Consider the following 16,922-nt stretch of genomic DNA (forward strand, 5'->3'; position numbering starts at 1 on the left):
AAAAAATGACAAACTAAGGTAAGCATTAATTTGCCACCTTTAACCGTATGAACTAGATTTGTGGTTATATAATAAAATCTAAAACACACCAGAAAATTATGTGCAGTATATAGTTCTTAATATGTCAATTTTGCCTTCAGGGATTAAAATTTAAAAGCAGTTAGGGAGAAAATAGAGAGGTAGAAGAAGAGGAAGAGACTAGAAGTAAGGCTGGAGGACACTACCTTTGGGAAACTGGTACAGAGTACTGGAGGGAAAGAGAGAAGAAAAAGATAAAAAGAACAGAACAACAATCACAAAGTGGCTAGAAACCACATTAACACTCATATAAAAACAAGATCAAACAGTGAAGGAGAAAAAAAATGAAAAACAAAACCACCACTACCACAACAAAAAACGAACATGAGAGACAGGGGAAAAATATCCACACTCATGTTTGTCTTTGCTGTCACTGGTAGACAACATGTGGAGATAGAGTCCTCATCCATTTTGATTTATCTGAGCAAGCCAGCAGGAGCCTTTCGGCTGGATAGTGGATAAGATCAACAAGCCTGCACCTTCTGGCCAAGACCAGACTCATTTGGCCTCCAGCCATCAGCACACCTTCTGCAGGCTTGAGCCCAGCTGGGAGCTGCTAGATGGAGCTAGCAGCTGCTCTGAGTTCTGAGCTCATGCAGCCCCTCTCCAAGATGGCTCTCGGCTAGTCACTGTCTCCCATGGGATGACTGAGCCCTCAGCACTCACTGACAGCTAGTGCAGTCTTTCATGTCCGCTGTTCTCCTCTACTGCTGCTTCTCTCCATGAAGGCCTCTGGGGTCACCAGCAGTCACTGTGTGTCTGCAGGTTTGAATCAGTCCTTTCATACAGTGAATCCTTTCTTGAGGAAAGGGCACCACCAGCTACCTCCTCCTTCTTCATTGACATTTCTCTCTTCATTCTCTCTGTGGGCTTCAATTCACTTCAGATTCTGCCTGGGTTCAGGGGACCCACTTCCCTTCTTCTTGTCTTCCTCACATTGCTCTATTCCAGTATCTGGACAGCAACACTCTTAGAGTCTTTTTCTCTGCTGTTTACCACTCTGCTATCTTGATACCTAGCTGGTTTTGATGATTTCTTTTTTTGTTTGTTTGTTTGTTTGTTTTCTGGTACCGGGAATCGAACTCATGACCTTGTGCTTGCCAGGCAGGCGCTGTGCCACTGAGCTAAATCCCCAGCCCCTGGTTTTGGTGATTTCTATGGGAAATGTTGTAATAAACCGGGAAGTATTGAGTTATGGAGAAGGTCTGATAACCAGGGGCCTGGAGCAGATAAAGATTTGAAATCAGGGGGCTGGGGATTTAGCTCAGCGGCAAAAGCGCCTGCCTGGCAAGCGCAAGGTCATGAGTTCGGTTCCCGGTACCGGAAAAAAAAAAAAAAAAAAGATTTGAAATCAGTTATCAACTCAGAGATGGCTGAACATTAATTTTTTTCCATAATTTTAAGAAAATGGGTTCCAGAAAGGTAAAAGCGATACCAGAGAGCATAGGTGCCAGAAATGCCAATGCAGATGTCCAAAAAGCACTCCATAGGTGTTCAAACACAAGGCACAGGGCCAGGGATGTAGCTCAGTGGCATAAGCGCCTACCTGGCAAGTGCAAGGTCCTGAGTTTGATTCCCAGTACCAAAAAAAACCAACAACAACAACAACAAACACAAGTCATAAGTCATTCCTCCGTAGTCAGAGATTCACAGCACTTCCTAGACAGGGGAAACACTGAACAGAACCTTTTTTTTTTTTAAATTTAGAAGCCTGCCAAGCCTAAGATCTCAGATTCATGGGGACATCCCACAGCAGAGAACCCACCAGAAAATGAGACACAACTCCTCACAGTAATATGAGCAGGACACCACCAAGGGCTGGGGTACCCTTCACAGATGGTGGGGTGTCTGGGTTACAAAGTGAGTTCAAGGCCAGCCTGAACTGTATAGTGAGACGCTATCTGTATAGAAAGACAAAAAAAAAAAAAAAAAAAGAAAGAAAAGAAATTCATGAAGGATCAGTTGGGGAACAGGAAAGGTCTTGGAAACTGAAAACATTATGGCAGAGGTGAAAATCTCAAAGAAGAAATAAAAATAGAATTGAGATGATTTCCCAGGGAAGAGTGGGAGAGACAGAGAGACAGAGAGAGATAAAGATAGAGGGGAGCACCAAAACAAGAGAAGAAAACTCAGGGACAGACTCAGACTTAACATTTTATTAACAAAATCCCAGATGGAGCTGGGTGTGGTGGCTCACACCTATTATCCCAGCACTCGAAAGGCTTAGGCACAAGTGAGTTTGAGGCCAGGCTGAACTACATAGCAAGACCCTGTCTCAAAAAAAACAAACAAATAAAATCAAAACCAAAAATCCTAGATGGAGAAAACAGGTAATTCAAGAAAGTTTCCTAAAATGGAAAGATTTGTTTCCAGATCAGAAGGGTCCGTGAGAAGTTAGCACAGCAAAGGAAGCCACCCATGTTGCACACCAGGAGCCAGGAAATTTTCAAGTGCCACACACAGACAGAAGACCCTATGGTAGCTGAGAGGAAGACAGATTGCATTCAAAGGGTCGAGAACCAGGTGGAGCTCTGACAACATCGGAGCTCTGAGACAAGGCCACACATTTCCCAGAAAATATTTCCTACTACATTTGGGTCCCCCACTTAAACCCAATGAACAGTAAGAACAAACTAAAGACTTTCAGACATGCAAAGTCTCACAAACTATCTTCCATGCATCCCTTCTCAGGAAATGAAAGGAGAACAAGAGAGGGGACTGTGGACTCCCAAGGCAACCATGCTCCAGTCTAGATGGCAGAGCTAGATGATTCTGAGAGATTTGGGTAATCTAGGGATAAATGGGAAAACTTAGTGGTGAATGAGAGGAAACGAAGCAAATAAACAAGGAGGTAATTGTTAACTCTAGTTAAAACAAAAGGTTGTAGCTGTAAGGTATGGTGGTGTACACCTCGAATCTCAGCACTGTGGGAGGCTGAGGCAGGAGGATCAAGCTCAGCATGGGTGACTTAATGAGACCCTGCCTTAATAGTTAAAAAAATAAAAATAAAAAGGGCTGAGGCTGTAGCTCAGTGTGAAGGCCCTGGGTGCAATCCCCAGTAAAACACACACACACACACACACACACATGTTATACATGAAGTAAAAAAGGATAACATAGTGTATTGTGCAGTTATGGAAATATTTACCTATTCATAATAATGTAAAACTTAATTAGCTAAAATCACAAAATAGCTACTCTGTGTATGTGTGTGTGTGTGTGTGTGTGAGAGAGAGAGAGAGAGAGAGAGAGAGAGAGAGAGAGAGAGAATGGTGTGGTTATGAGGTTATGTCAGTTGAAAATATTATTACACTTTCACCTCCATAGAGGGAAGTCAATTCATGCCCAATACTGAAAAGTCAGGAATCAGGAATATAAGATGCTGTTTACAAATTTGGAGATACATAGAAAAGTAAATGATTTTAGAAGATCATGTTTAGGAGAGGAACATGAGGGAGGGATGGGCCATGGCTTGCCCTATTCCGTGTTGAATCTCAGAGAATGAGATGGAACAGGTTCCTCCATGCCATGATTTTGATGAAAATGGAAACGAAACAGTTTCAAAACTTACAGGGTACTTAGATCACCCATCACTATTTCTTGTATAACGTTTGTTTGTTGTACTGTTTGGTGGCACTTCATGATGGGGACATCTTTTGAGAACTGTGTCATTAGCAGATTTCATCATTATGTGGCTGTGATAGGGTCAGCTCACACAAAGATAGCTATGATGTTGTCACTGGGCAATGGAATCTCACAGACTCAACATTATATCCACAGGCCCTTGTTGACCAAAAAGTCATCCTACAAGTGTATGACTGCACAGGAGGACATGTATAGGGCAGAGGAGCCAGTCCAGCTCAGACAGGGGTTGGGCTCTAGAAGGACAGGAGAATGTGTTCTCCAGCCTGAGGGTGAAAATCTACCTGGGTATGGATGGACAGACCACGTCTGATCTCTACCTTCATTATACAGTGGCACCTCAGTTCACAAACTCAGTTCTCTCCACAATTCTGGTCCCCAACCAAGTTGGACAAGAACTGAATCAAATTCAGTGGGTTGGTTCAATATTGACCTTATGGGGAAATTTATTTGGTTCTTCTCCAGTTTGGTTTTTGACCAGAATCATAGAGAAAACAGGGCACAAAAGAGAGTTTCCACTTCTGTGAGAAGCTTTTCTCCTGTGTGCTCGTCTGTCCCTCTGCAAGCCACACCAGTACCATTTGATGTGAGGAGAGGTAGAGAAGGACAGTGTAGCTGTGATCCACCATGGTGTCAAGGTCAGCGTAGGGTGCTGAAAGTGCTCCCAGGCCAGGAAAGAGGCGAAGGGCAAGAGACACAGAGGCAGAGGGAGAGACAGGGATGGAGAGAAAGCGGGGGGCACTCAGGAGTGGCACAGAGCCAAGGTTTCACTTCCTGCCTGGTTTGATGTCCCTGTGTCTCTGCTTCTTCCTACTGCAGCCCTCGGGAAGCTGTCTGTGCTGTTTTAGCCCTGTTCCCTTGGAAATGGCTGAGCCAAATCTTCTAGGGCAGTGTAGACAGCAGTGGTAGGAAAGAACAGTGGCTTGATTGGAGCTATAAGACCCAGCTGACCAAAGCCCAGCAGTAAACCTGCCAGTGACCAGGTCAAACAGGGTGTCTGTGTTGACCTAGCACAGTTCATAGGGGGAGAGGGTCTGTGTTGCCCCATGGGGAGTGTGCCCATGCTGTGGGGAGGCCTGAGTGCTGGCTGGTGATGGCCAGGGATGCCTGGGTCTACATGGAGAACAGAGAGAACAGTTGGAGGTGGGGGCTCTCCACTGGAAGGGTGCACAAAGTTTTGTTCCACTGCCTTGTGAACCTCGAGAAGTCCTCCCACAAATGTGAGAGAGCCTTGAATGCAGCATCCTATTACAGAGGGTAACTGTGGGAAGTCCCTCACAGCCAGCCCCATGCCTAAGTAGAGCCCACCCCTTTCCCAGGGATCGACCACAAGACAACCACCATCCTCCTCGACGGGCGACGGGTGAAGCTGCAGTTATGGTGAGTCAGGGCGCCTCCCCCAAGGTGCTAACCCTAATTGTCTAACCCTAAACCCCATTCTTCACCCTATCCTTCTAACCGTAACCCTAACACTAACCCATTACCCCTCTAGGCCTAACCCTAAGTCTCTAACCCTAACATTACCCCTAACTCCTAACCCTAACCCTAGTCCAGGGTAAAGTGAGCCCCAGAGGTGTGCACGTGGGGTGTCTGCCTCCTGCTACCCTGGTGCTGGAGGAGACTGGTATATCCTGGCTGAGGCAGCCAGACTCCAGCACCCGCAGTCTATATCACTCTTGGGTCTGGGACCCTTGCAGGCCCTGGGAAGGTGGACAAGGTGGGAGAGTGAGATGCTGGGGCACTCCTCACCTTGAGTGCCAGACAAGATCTCCTCTTGATCCGTGAGGAGGCCTTGGCTCTACAGCTCTGGTCACCCCTCCTTCAGCCCTGGGAGTAGGGGTAGGTATGTCCTGCTACTGCCGGTCCTGGGCTTCCTGGGGCAGAACCACTGGGCCTGCACACTCCTTTCTCCACTAGACCACACCAGCACACTCCCAGGTCACACATACCTTCAGTTGCTGGGGCCCCAGGGCCAGCCAAAGGGTCCCTCTACAGTGTCCCCAGAGCCAGCCAAAGGGTTCCTCTACAGTGTCCCCAGCTCTGAGTGTAACTCACCAGCCCAAAGTCACTGTGAGCTGTCCTACTGCTCCCCTAGACCCCCAGCCTGGTGGGGTAGGCACTATCTAAGAGCCACACTCCCAGCCCACACTGGCCATAGGGAGTGTATCTATAGCACCCCAGGAGGCCTGAACGTCCACTCAACTCACAGAGAAGCTCAAGTCTGTCCTGCCTGTTTCTGGTCTGGGTTAAGAAATGCCTTCTTGTTCCACAGCTGCCCAAATGGACCTCAGAATCGTTTTAGACTCTTTTCTTTCTCTTGCCCCTCCCATGGGACCTTGGGCAGACCTGGTACAGGTACCCTGGCCATCTGTGCCCTCCTCTTGTCTTCAGTCCTCACTGTCCCCTCCTGCCAGGGTCCTCAGGGACCTCCATCATGCTCAGAATCCCCTCAGCCCTTGCAGGACCTTAAGGCCACTCCTGTACGGTGCCAGCTGCAGGCCATGTCCATGTTGACCCTGTGCACAGCCACACTCCCGTGTGTCCTCCACCCCCACCCCAGCCTAAGACCTGGCCTCTGCTTGCCCACCCACCCTCATCTAGCACCTGTGGAGGGGCTGGGACTCTGCTTGGTGCCGTCACTCACAGCGGGGCTGGAGGGGTCACAGGGATATGTCCTAGTGCCCTCTCTGGCCTCTACTCAAGACTAGCACATCCACTGCTTTTATCCTGTCATCCCTTTGTTTGTAGATTTCCACATGGGCGAAGCCAAGTTCCCAGGTTCTGCTGAGGCTGGTCCTTGGATTATTGATTGATCTACTTCTCAGGAAAATGAGGTCTTCATTCCCATGTCTTGAGTAATGGGCATTGTGGCCCCAGTTGGACACCAGGCCCTCCTCCAAGACGTTAGGGGGGTCCCCAATCACAGGTGACATAGAACAAAGACTACAAAACAGTGCTTCTCCAGCTGCTCACTGTGGAGACACCTTGTGTGCATGGCCAGCCCACAGGCGCGGGGGACCTATCACCCCTGATAATCATTGCTGATGTGAGCATTAACTGCATACGTAGATGTAGTCTGACACTGCCTTTAGAGAACACTCCAGGAGACAGTGCCCACTGCAGCAGAGGTTATCAGACAGAGAGTCTGATGGGACTTCTTTCCAGATTCTTGGCTTCCCAAACAATAATTATATAAGACACTCAGAAAAGGCAGCAGAAGTGTACATTTATTGAAGGCAGAAAAGAAGTACACTCTGCAGAGTAAGTACAGGCAGGTAAAAAGGTTTACAGCAGCCTGAGGATAAAGAGGAACAGATCTGTTATATCTAAAATCTTTTCTATAAAATCTTTTAAAATAATTTTTATATATAATCTTTTATATCTATAATCTTTTATATCTCAGATCTTTTATATAAACAAGGCATTGGGAAAGTTGTCCTATCATTCACTTGGTGTAGAAAGCAACCTATCAAGAAACTCCTTTGGCTTCCTATAGCATGTAAATGAGCATTAGGAATAGTGTCTTTTGATTGGCTGTGCCCACAAGCACAATGAAGGACTTCAAAGAGTACCTTCCGATTGGTTCTGTTTACAGGGATGATAGCATCACTGTATTAGGAGCGTCCCTCCCCCTGTGGTCCTGTCTCAGAGGCCCCACAGTGACCCTGTGCAGGAATGTCTTTCTCCTCCCTGCACTTTACTGGAGCATGCCCTGGGCTTGCTGAGCACCAGCAGCCAGCTGTGTGTGTGTCCCCTGCAGGGCTGATGCCTGGACAAGGCCTTATATTGATCATCTCAGGGTTAACTCTGAGGGTGGATGTGATGTGAACTGCTCATAATGTAACTGGAAGCCAGGGGTTATGCCCAATCTTGGCCTATTTCCTCCTCAGCGTACACTCACATTTCTTACTCCACAATGTTATCTCCAGTTAAACCAAATTTCAAAAACCTACTTTAGATATATTTATATGTCTGAGAATCACGTTAAGGGCTGGGGATGTAGCTCAGCGGCATAAGCACTTGGCCTGGCAAGCCTGAGGTCATGAGTTCAATTCCCACTACCAAAAAAAAAAATGAGAATCATGTTAAAACCCATCACCATTTTTTTTAGTCTGACTTTAAAATAACAATTTGAAAAGAGAACGAAGCCAGGCATGGTAGCACATGTCTATAATCCCAGCACTTGGGAGGCTGAGGCAGGAGGATTGCTGCAAGTTTGAGGTCGACCTGGACTACATAACGAGTTTAAGACCAGCCTGAACTATGTAGCGAGACCCTGTCTCAAAAGAAGAAAGAAAGGGAATGAGCCCAGCAGGGCATCCCAACATCCAGGTATCTCCGAGAGAAGTAGACAGTTTGCTGGGATCTTGGGCTGGCCACATATCAGCCACCAACAACCACTGGGAAAGGCACTTGTCATGGCTCCCAGATTTGTGACCTGGCTGTCAGGAAGGGGCACTGATTTCTTTTAACAGTCTCCATCTTTTCCAGGGACACATCGGGGCAAGGAAGATTCTGTACCATATTCCGCTCCTATTCGAGGGGCGCACAGGTAACACAGCATCCCTGAGCCTGGGGATAAAACTGCATGTGAGTGATGACATGTGCCAGTACCAGGCCGACTGTCCTCTCTGATGGGTAACTGGAGGCTGAGGAACATAGGCTTATGTGTAAATTGGTGAAGTCTAAAAGAATGTTTGGTGGCACGCCTCAGTGTCAGCAATGCGTGTGTGTGTGTGTGTGTGTGTGTGTGTGCACGCACGTGCGTGAGTGCATATATGAGCATGTCTGCACAAGAAGTGCTTGTGTGTAATGTGCTGGGGTGTTCATCCACCCATGTGGGGGCTCACTCCTTGTGGACCTGAAGTTCTCCACATTCCATATCCTTAGACATGAGTTCTAGTCCCCAACTCACCTTGACATTTAAAAGATTATCAATGAACGTATGAAATGTTATTGAGAATGATGATTCAACTCCTACGCTGGGTAGATAAATCAATGTTATACATTTTGTGTTAGAATAAGTGCAGTAGTCAGTTGTGTCTGTGACTCCACAACCAGCATGTCACTCCCATGGTGATTATGGCCACATGCCTGCCTATATGTCCTGTGTGTTGAGCCTGTGTCCTCTCCCCCAGGGTGTGATCCTGGTCTACGACATTGCAAATCGCTGGTCCTTTGATGGCATCAATCGATGGATTAAGGAGATTGATGAGGTACAGTACAGTGACATGGTGGCCTGGCTCCCTGCGGACTTGGAAGGACGTTGGGCCAGGGACCTGGCTGTGGGCTGTGGGCGGGGCAGAGGTCAGGGCTTCAGCGTGGAGAGGATGCAGCACCTGAAAGCTGGGTCCAACTAGTGCAAGCCCAGAGAGTGCTCAAGACCAGTATTCTGCTCCAAACAGGGCACACAGAGGCCCCAGGCAGCTCTGGGTCCAGAACCAGTAGTGGCCTGCTTGGCTTGCTGCAGTGGCTAGTGGACTGACAAGCAGAAGAGCTGTGTGGAGGCCTGTGAGCCATCAGTATGAAGTCTACTGCATTAGGGTTCTGTGGCTGCCATGACAAATAACCACAAGCTAGGTGTCTCACTGTTTTAAGAGGGCAGAAATCCAAATTCTAGGTGCCAGCAGGGCCATATTCCCTCCTAGAGTTGGAAAGAAAGATCCTGTCCCAATTTCTGCAGGCTGTAGCAGTCCTGAACATCCCTTGGCTTGTGAATACATCACTCCAAACCTCCTCTGCCTTGTCTTTGCTTTGTCCTGTCCTTACAGGGACACCAGGCATTAGAGTACCCCTGCCCTATGGTCAGTTCAGTGTAGCTTCACCTTACTAATTACATCTGCAAAGATCTTCCTTATGAATAAGGCCCTCTTCCTGAGGTTTGGGGTGGATATGAATCTGGGGGGTGTGCCATTCAACTCCATACATGACAACAAAGCCTCACAAAGGTAACCCATCCTCTGACTCCCAACAGCACGCACCTGGTGTGCCCCGGATCCTGGTGGGGAACCGCCTGCACTTGGCATTCAAGCGGCAGGTGCCAACCGAGCAGGCCCGTGCCTATGCTGAGCGCCTGGGTGTGACCTTCTTTGAGGTCAGCCCCCTGTGCAACTTCAATGTCACAGAGTCCTTCACAGAGCTGGCCAGAATTGTGCTGCTGCGACATGGCATGGACCGGCTCTGGCGGCCCAGCAAGGGTAGGTGGTGGCTCAGAGATAGGAGTTCCAGCCACAGGGCGGAAGCTGCGCTGCAGCCTCTGGGAGCCAGCTCATGGCTTGTGTGTGTACTCTTAAAAAATAAATGTGTTTGATTCAAGAGGAACAATTATTATGACTCAGGGAAAAAGCTCAGAAGAAGGGTCTCTGCACCTGGCCTTGGGCAGAAGTAGAGGTGTGTGGGTTGAGAGTTTGAGTCCTGGGAAGGAAGGAGGCCCACTGCAGGTGCCCCTTGTGGCAAGTCCTGCGTGGGCAGGGACAGCAGAAGCTCATGTGGTCTTCTCTTCCTTCCCAAGTGCTGAGCTTGCAGGACCTGTGCTGCCGCGCTGTGGTGTCCTGCACACCTGTACACCTGGTGGACAAGCTGCCACTGCCCCTGGCCCTGCGGAGCCATCTCAAGTCCTTCTCAATGGCCAATGGCCTGAATGCCAGGATGATGCACGGCCGCTCCTACTCCCTCACGGCCAGCACCCCACACAAGAGGACCAGCTTGCGCAAGGCCAAGACTGCCCGTGCCCCACAGAGCCCGCCAGGAAACTGCGCCAGAAACAGCTGCAAAGTCTCTTAGGGAGATCATCAGAGAGACAGAGTGCCTTTCCGGAGAAGCTTTGCACACTTCCTCTGGGACAGAGCCAGGGCAGACTCAGGACACAGCTTCCCAACTCGCGGTCAAGCTGCTGCCTGGGTTGAGTATGGCCAGTGGGCAGCACAGACGCTTGCTTGGTGTAACTGACGTTTCTACATGATGTGCATGAAGCTCTTGTTCTTGACTTGTGTTTATAAAGGGAAAATCAGTACTCTGCTCAGCACTTGATAACATGAAATTTTGAATGTTACTTTTGTCACGACTGCCGTGCAACTTTTTCCTTCAAATAACTGTTTTTACGAGGTGGACAAGGTGTGTGGGGAGTACACATTCAAGGGAGTTTGAGAAGCAATGACAGTGAGATAATCCAATGTCTTTGCTTTTACAGGAGGGGCTGTTTTGTAAATCTTTTTAACATCAAAGCACCAATTTATAAAATGCTGCAGCGGGACAGAGATGATGAACAACAGACCTGTCTAGTAGGGTATGAAATGCATTTGATAATGTTTTTGCTATGTTGTTTACTACATTTTGGGATCAATAAGTGATTTCTATGCATATTTTTCTGTAAACCTACATCGTTTTTTGTACAAGGTGTCCTACAAGTTATGAAGCTACAGAAAGAAAATGCCAAAGATATCTCTTGTGATACTGAACATAGCCAATGCAGTTTGGCAAGTAGAAAGCGGTTTCAGTAAAGAATGAAATAAAAGCACTACTATTTAAGAACTGTTTCTCAACAATAAAACATATACCTGTTCCTCTTGGTAGCAGTGCTGGCTGGCCCTTTCTAGCTCTAGGTATTTCACAGCCTTTTCATTTGTCTTTTGGTTTTTTTGAAACAGAGTCTCGCTATGTAGTTCAGGCTGGCCTCGAACTTGCGGTAATCCTCCTGCCTTAACCTCCCGAGTGCTGGGATTACAGGCATGTGCCAGCATACCCAGCATCCCATAGTGTTTTTTTCTCTGGTTCCATTTGGCTCTACAGCTTGGTGTGGACAGCCAGTTCAGTGCTCATTCATGAGCAGACCACGAGGGTTAGTTTTTGATGTGTTAGGGAAGATTCCTCTTCCAGAAAAGAAATGCAGAGAGAGCAGGCAAAGTACTGGAAACAGCACTGCACCTGTGCTTGTCTATGAAACCCCAGAGAGACCCTGCACCCCTCTTGCTGCTCTCTGGGGGCTCAGACTGCCTCTGGCTATCCCACGGACAAAATCCCATCGTCAATACCATGCCCAAAGCTATGATGGCTTGGCAGGGGCCTCAAGCAGGGGTCTCCCCTGGTCCTGCAGCCTGGCACCTCTCTAGGCAGCTAGGCTTTGATGGGGCCTCTCACACAGAGGGAGTGAGTCAAAGATACGACATGAGAAAATGCTCAGAGAGCCTCCATTTCTGTGATGACTTACAAGTCATCCCTAAGAGACCTTGCAGTCTCTTAGCAATTGGCTCTTAGCAATTTAAGAGCCCTGTATCAGTCACTTTCATGAGTATGGGACAAAATACCTGACACCCACAGCCAAAAGGAGGCTTATGGTTTTAGACTATGGTCTGCTGGCTCCAAGGCAGAAAGGGCGTGGCAGAAGGGCCTGATGAGGAGAGGCGAGCTGTGTAGCCCAGGGCACCCAGGAAGCACAAAGCAGGCAGGAACAGAGGCAGGGACAAGAACATACCCTTTCAGGTCACAGGCTTAATGAGTAACCTCCAAGCAGGCCCTACCTCCTCCCAGCACATTCTGCTACTGAGCTCAGCAGTGGGTAAGTCCACTGATGCGTATAGTGCCCCTGTGATCCAGTCACCTCCACACATGAGACTCTGGGGGCCATTTCAGATCCAAATCATAACAGGGCCCCACCCCAGAGCAGCATGCTCACTGTACAGCATGGAACACGGCAGGCCCTGGCCACAATGGCCTGGAGTGGGGATGCCCCACCACCTGGGCATGATTGGGGAATAGATGTCCATATTTAGAAGCTTCCATGTTTTGGTGGTGAATATACAGAAAATGTAATTGAAATGCAAGTCAAACCCTAGAGAAATCTTCGTCATTTGTCATTCTATTCCCTGGCTCTCACAGCTGGCAAAATCCCTCCCAAATAGGAACATGAGCCACTTTATTCCCAGATATCCACAAACCTTTCCTCAAAACTTGAGATTCAAAATATATTATGCATGATTATGTTTTCAATTGCCCCATAAGAATTGTTGCCATTAGAGAAATTTCTAAGGTAGAGCACTTATAACTTTGATGAGGAATTACTTAGACAAAATATGAAATCTTGAAAAAAATGTCAGTTACAGGCTTGATAATATTTGTTTTTGCAAAGAGACAGAGATACTGGGGTTTCTCTATGCTGAAGAATAGTTTCATCAAGAGAAATATGGATTTGAGAGGCAGGAATGAAGCTTCCTGAATTGGGGGAACTAAAATAAGTCTTTCACTTAGGCAAGGTTAGAGGGTGAGAAGGATGTCACAGTCATCTTGGGGTGGGATTCTGTCCCAGATCAGAGGGCAGGGAGGGCGGTAGAAACCCCTGAGTCCACATAAGCCTCTGTAACAAAATATCAGAGACAGTAATTTATAAGGAATAGGAATTTGTTCTGCAGTCTGGCAAGTCCAAGAGCAAAGTGACCCGAGAGTTGGCATCTGGTGAGGTCAACTCTGATTCCAGGATGGTGCCTTAAAGCTGTGTCTGCTCTGGGAGAAGGGATAGAAAAGCAAAGGAGGGAGACAGAGTCCGCATACTTTAAAAAAAAAAATAAAGTCATTGATCCTATTCACGAGGGTTCTTATACCAATCTACAAAGGATTCTTTCACTTATTCAGATAGAAATCACAAATAGGCAAAGTGCAGGTCCTTTAGCAGTAGCAGCTCTGAGGTTTGAATGCCGGCAGCTCTCAACAATTAGTGTTAGCTGCCCTTCTTGCTGCTCTTCTGGTAGCTGAAGATAGCAGCTGTGCCCAAATGGGCAACCCTTTTGGAGGTACTTCACATGCAAGCACCTCCAAAAGGGAATTGTGCTAGAAAAAGTAAGCGTGGAAGCCAAACAGCCGAATTCTGTCATCAGAAAGTGTGTCAGGGTCTAGTGGATCAAGAACAGCAAGAAAAGCACAGCTTTTCTCCCTAATGATGGAAGCTTGAACTTTATTGAGGAAAATAAAGCTCTGGTTGCTGGATGTGGTCAGAGGTCATTCTATGGTGACATGCCTGGAGTTTGCTTGAAGATTGTTAAAGTAGCCAGTGTCTCTCTTCTGGCTCTCTACAACAGCAAGAAAGACCAAGATCATAAATTTTGTTTTTTCTTGTTTTTTGTTTGTTTGTTTGTTTTGTTTGTTTTTTTCCGCTACCGGGAATCGAACTCACGACCTCACGCTTGCCAGGCAGGCACTGTGCCACTCAGCTAAATACCCAGCCCCCAAGATCATAAATTTTGAGAGAAGACATTAGTAATACATTTTCATATTTTAAAAAAAGAAAATGTATGTCTAATTATGCAAGAGGATTTATTAGGTAGGCTTGCGGGGCCTATCTTCTAGAGGTGTGAGGATCCACAATGTCTGTCCACACATAGAAGAGCCAGGCCTGCTTAGCCCAAGCAGATGAAAGCTGCACAATAAGAGGAAGCAAGGATGCAGCATGGGTCTGAGGTTGAAGGCCTGGACACTTACTGGAGGGACACCAGTATGAGCCTGTGTCAAAGACTGAAGAAACTGGAGACCTGGAAGCCAACCAACAAAGGTGACAGCAGAAAAGGGTGTATCTGCTCAGGAAAGCTGGAGCTCCTTCTTTCCCTTTTTATTCCATCCAGGCTATAAGCATGTTGGTTGATGCCACTCACAGTGGGCAGGTCATCCCACCACAGTTTACTGGCCTACATGTCGGTCATCCACAGACACACCCAGAACTGTGCTCCCCTAATCTGCTGTGTGTTTCTTAATCCATTCAAGGTGACATAATGATTAATGATCACACAGCCCCAGCTGGCCACTGTCAGTGCTAGCAGCCTTTAGTGTTACCAGCTCAGCGCAACCAGCTCATACTGCTTTACTCAAGATAGAAATCATGAACAAGGAAAATAAAACTACCAAATTGTCAGTGTATAGTCAGTTTCTGTCTGGGGTGACAGGTCCCGAGAACGAGGTGCCCACAGGTGAAAAGAAAAACAAGAGAGAGACAGTTATGGGATCAGAGGGCTTGCAGCCTCTCAGACTGAAGCCTTGATTACAATTTTCTGTAACCTTTTATTGGGATACTAACAAAAACATCAGCAGGGCAAATGGGAGGAATAATTAACATTAGTGAGGACAATATAACTTAATTATCACAGGAATAAGACTTTGACTTAGTTAGCCATCATGTCATGATTCCTTTGGGCATATCTCAGCAAAGCATCTAGTGTTGTCCCAGTGGCTTTCCACAGGGACTAAGGTCCTGCTATCATTTCCTTTTACACTAATGCTTTTGCTAGACTTCCTCCAAAATCAAATAATCATATGGCTTGGTCAGGCCCAAAGTCTCAAATAGGTAATACATTGAAAGATAAACTAAAGAATGTCCTTCTCCACACCAAATGAGGCTTTGTTAGGTTTTATGTGCAACATACAGGGAAGCAGTCCATGAACTCTTCCAATAGGGTAACGGTAAGACTGCTTATAGAGACCAAAAAATAAATAAATGAAATAAAATAAAAGCAGCCTTATGCATAAGCACAACGTCCTACCAACCAAATCCAGACTTTCTGCTTAGTCACAGGGAAGAGAATGGGGACATCTAAAGCCTAAAGCAGCTAAAGGTGGGTGGAGCCAGCCAGAGAGGCTTGGTGTAGAGTTATCTGCACTGGACTCAGGACCAAAACTTGCTGCAGGCAAAACAAAAGTTTCTAAATAGCCTTGAGGGATTTAGGGCAGTCACAGGTGTCAAAGGCAGAAGAAAGAAAAATAAAGGTACTGGGTAGGTAGCATTGGGCTTTCTCCTCTGTCTCAGCTATTAGGACCACAGCAGAGACCTGGCCCCACCGTTTGCTCCCCACCTGTACCTGTTCTTGCGGGTGCTTCTCAACACCCAATTACAGAAGAGTATTGGCCAAAAAAAGTGTTAGGAGGCTGAGCAGTCTTGGAATGGCAAATCACTGGTGTGCTCACATTCTGCTGGGCAGCTGGTGGATGCTGGCTGACAGCTGGGAACCAGGGGACCGCTCCCGCAACTTAATGTAGGCAAGTGACTCTCCCGAGTCACTTGGAAGTGCTGTCCCGTGCTGTCCCCTTCCCTGGTAAGGGTTGAGGCTCACTGGGCAGAGGCTGAGCGCCCCCGCCCCCATGTGAGGTCCCCTCCCCCCATTCCTCCTTCAGGGTTGGGGTTTGGCTCTTGAGCTGCTCCTGCCTTAGGGAACCTGTGGATCCACAACCCCTTTACGTAGTTCTGGCATTCTTACACATCTCTTTTCTCTCAAAAAAGGCTGGTTCCTGCCAACTGCTGTCTCTTGCCTCAGTCTAGAACTGGAGAGCTGAATATTGTTTTTTTTCTTTTCCTCTACTTTCCCAATATCATTCCAGGTGGATGTATCTTTTGAGCCACCACCAGCTGCCTCGCTGATGTGGTACACAAATGCCCTCGCTAACCCTTCCGCCACAGCCACAGCTCGACTCTGAATGAGATACAAACTTTTGGAGGCCACAAAGTTTAACATCAAGAGAAACCTAGGGACAAGATGCCCACACACGAGTGAAAGGTCAGAGGTTGGGGGCGCTATGCCAAGACCTCCAAGGAGATCAGGAGTGGGACAGTGGGAAAGGGGGAGCAAGAGGAGACTGTGAGGATGGGGAGTGGATTCGCTGGACAGGAGACACAAAGGCCAGCTTCCTGTCCCTCAAGGCCATCCACCGTCTGAACAGGGCCTGGGTCAAATCTCTTATGACCAGGTCATTCCAGCAGCCTGTGCCTGAGTGGAGGAGAGCCGTGACCTGCGGGGCTGTGTGCCCATGGGGACACGGGACTGTATTAAAAACTGTGTTTAGGGGAAGGTGTACCTCGAGGGAGGGACTGTATGTCTAGCGCGGATGACGGGCTTGTGTGTGAGGACTCTGTACGTGGGGGCTGTGTGTGTGTGTGGGGTGTCTATGTGCCGGAGTGAGGGTGAAGCGGGCGGACACGTGTGGTGTGAGGGAGGGGAGTGTGCATCCTGTAGGGATCTGGGGGGGGGCGTGAGTCGCGGAGATCCACGAGGCCCGCGTGGATCTGGTCCTGCAGCAATCCTGGCCCACCTCCCTCCCACCGCGGCCGGAAGATGGCGCCGTTGCGCTTCTGCCGCGCGCCCGCACACCCGGCCCGCGACGAGCTCGGCACTCCGGGCTTGCGCCACCGCGGTAGGACGCACTCCGCGCCCCACGGAGTCCCTGGCTGCGCG

At 48.1% G+C, this 16,922-nt stretch overlaps 1 protein-coding gene across 1 annotated transcript in view; it reads left to right on the forward strand.

Moving 5' to 3' along the window:
• The window catches only part of Rab40b (RAB40B, member RAS oncogene family), a 28,803-nt gene extending 18,206 nt beyond the window's left edge, over positions 1–10,597 (forward strand). The window contains exons 2-6 of the mRNA XM_005407186.2: positions 5,040–5,100; positions 8,212–8,272; positions 8,859–8,936; positions 9,695–9,917; positions 10,232–10,597. Of these exons, the coding sequence (XP_005407243.1) occupies positions 5,040–5,100; positions 8,212–8,272; positions 8,859–8,936; positions 9,695–9,917; positions 10,232–10,503 (695 nt within the window). The 3' untranslated portion in view covers positions 10,504–10,597. The remainder of the gene's footprint in view (positions 1–5,039; positions 5,101–8,211; positions 8,273–8,858; positions 8,937–9,694; positions 9,918–10,231) is intronic.
• The last annotated feature ends 6,325 nt before the right edge of the window (positions 10,598–16,922 follow it).

Source organism: Chinchilla lanigera, unplaced genomic scaffold (genome assembly GCF_000276665.1).
Source record: "Chinchilla lanigera isolate Chin_1 unplaced genomic scaffold, ChiLan1.0 scaffold00105, whole genome shotgun sequence".
Taxonomy (NCBI): domain Eukaryota; kingdom Metazoa; phylum Chordata; class Mammalia; order Rodentia; family Chinchillidae; genus Chinchilla; species Chinchilla lanigera.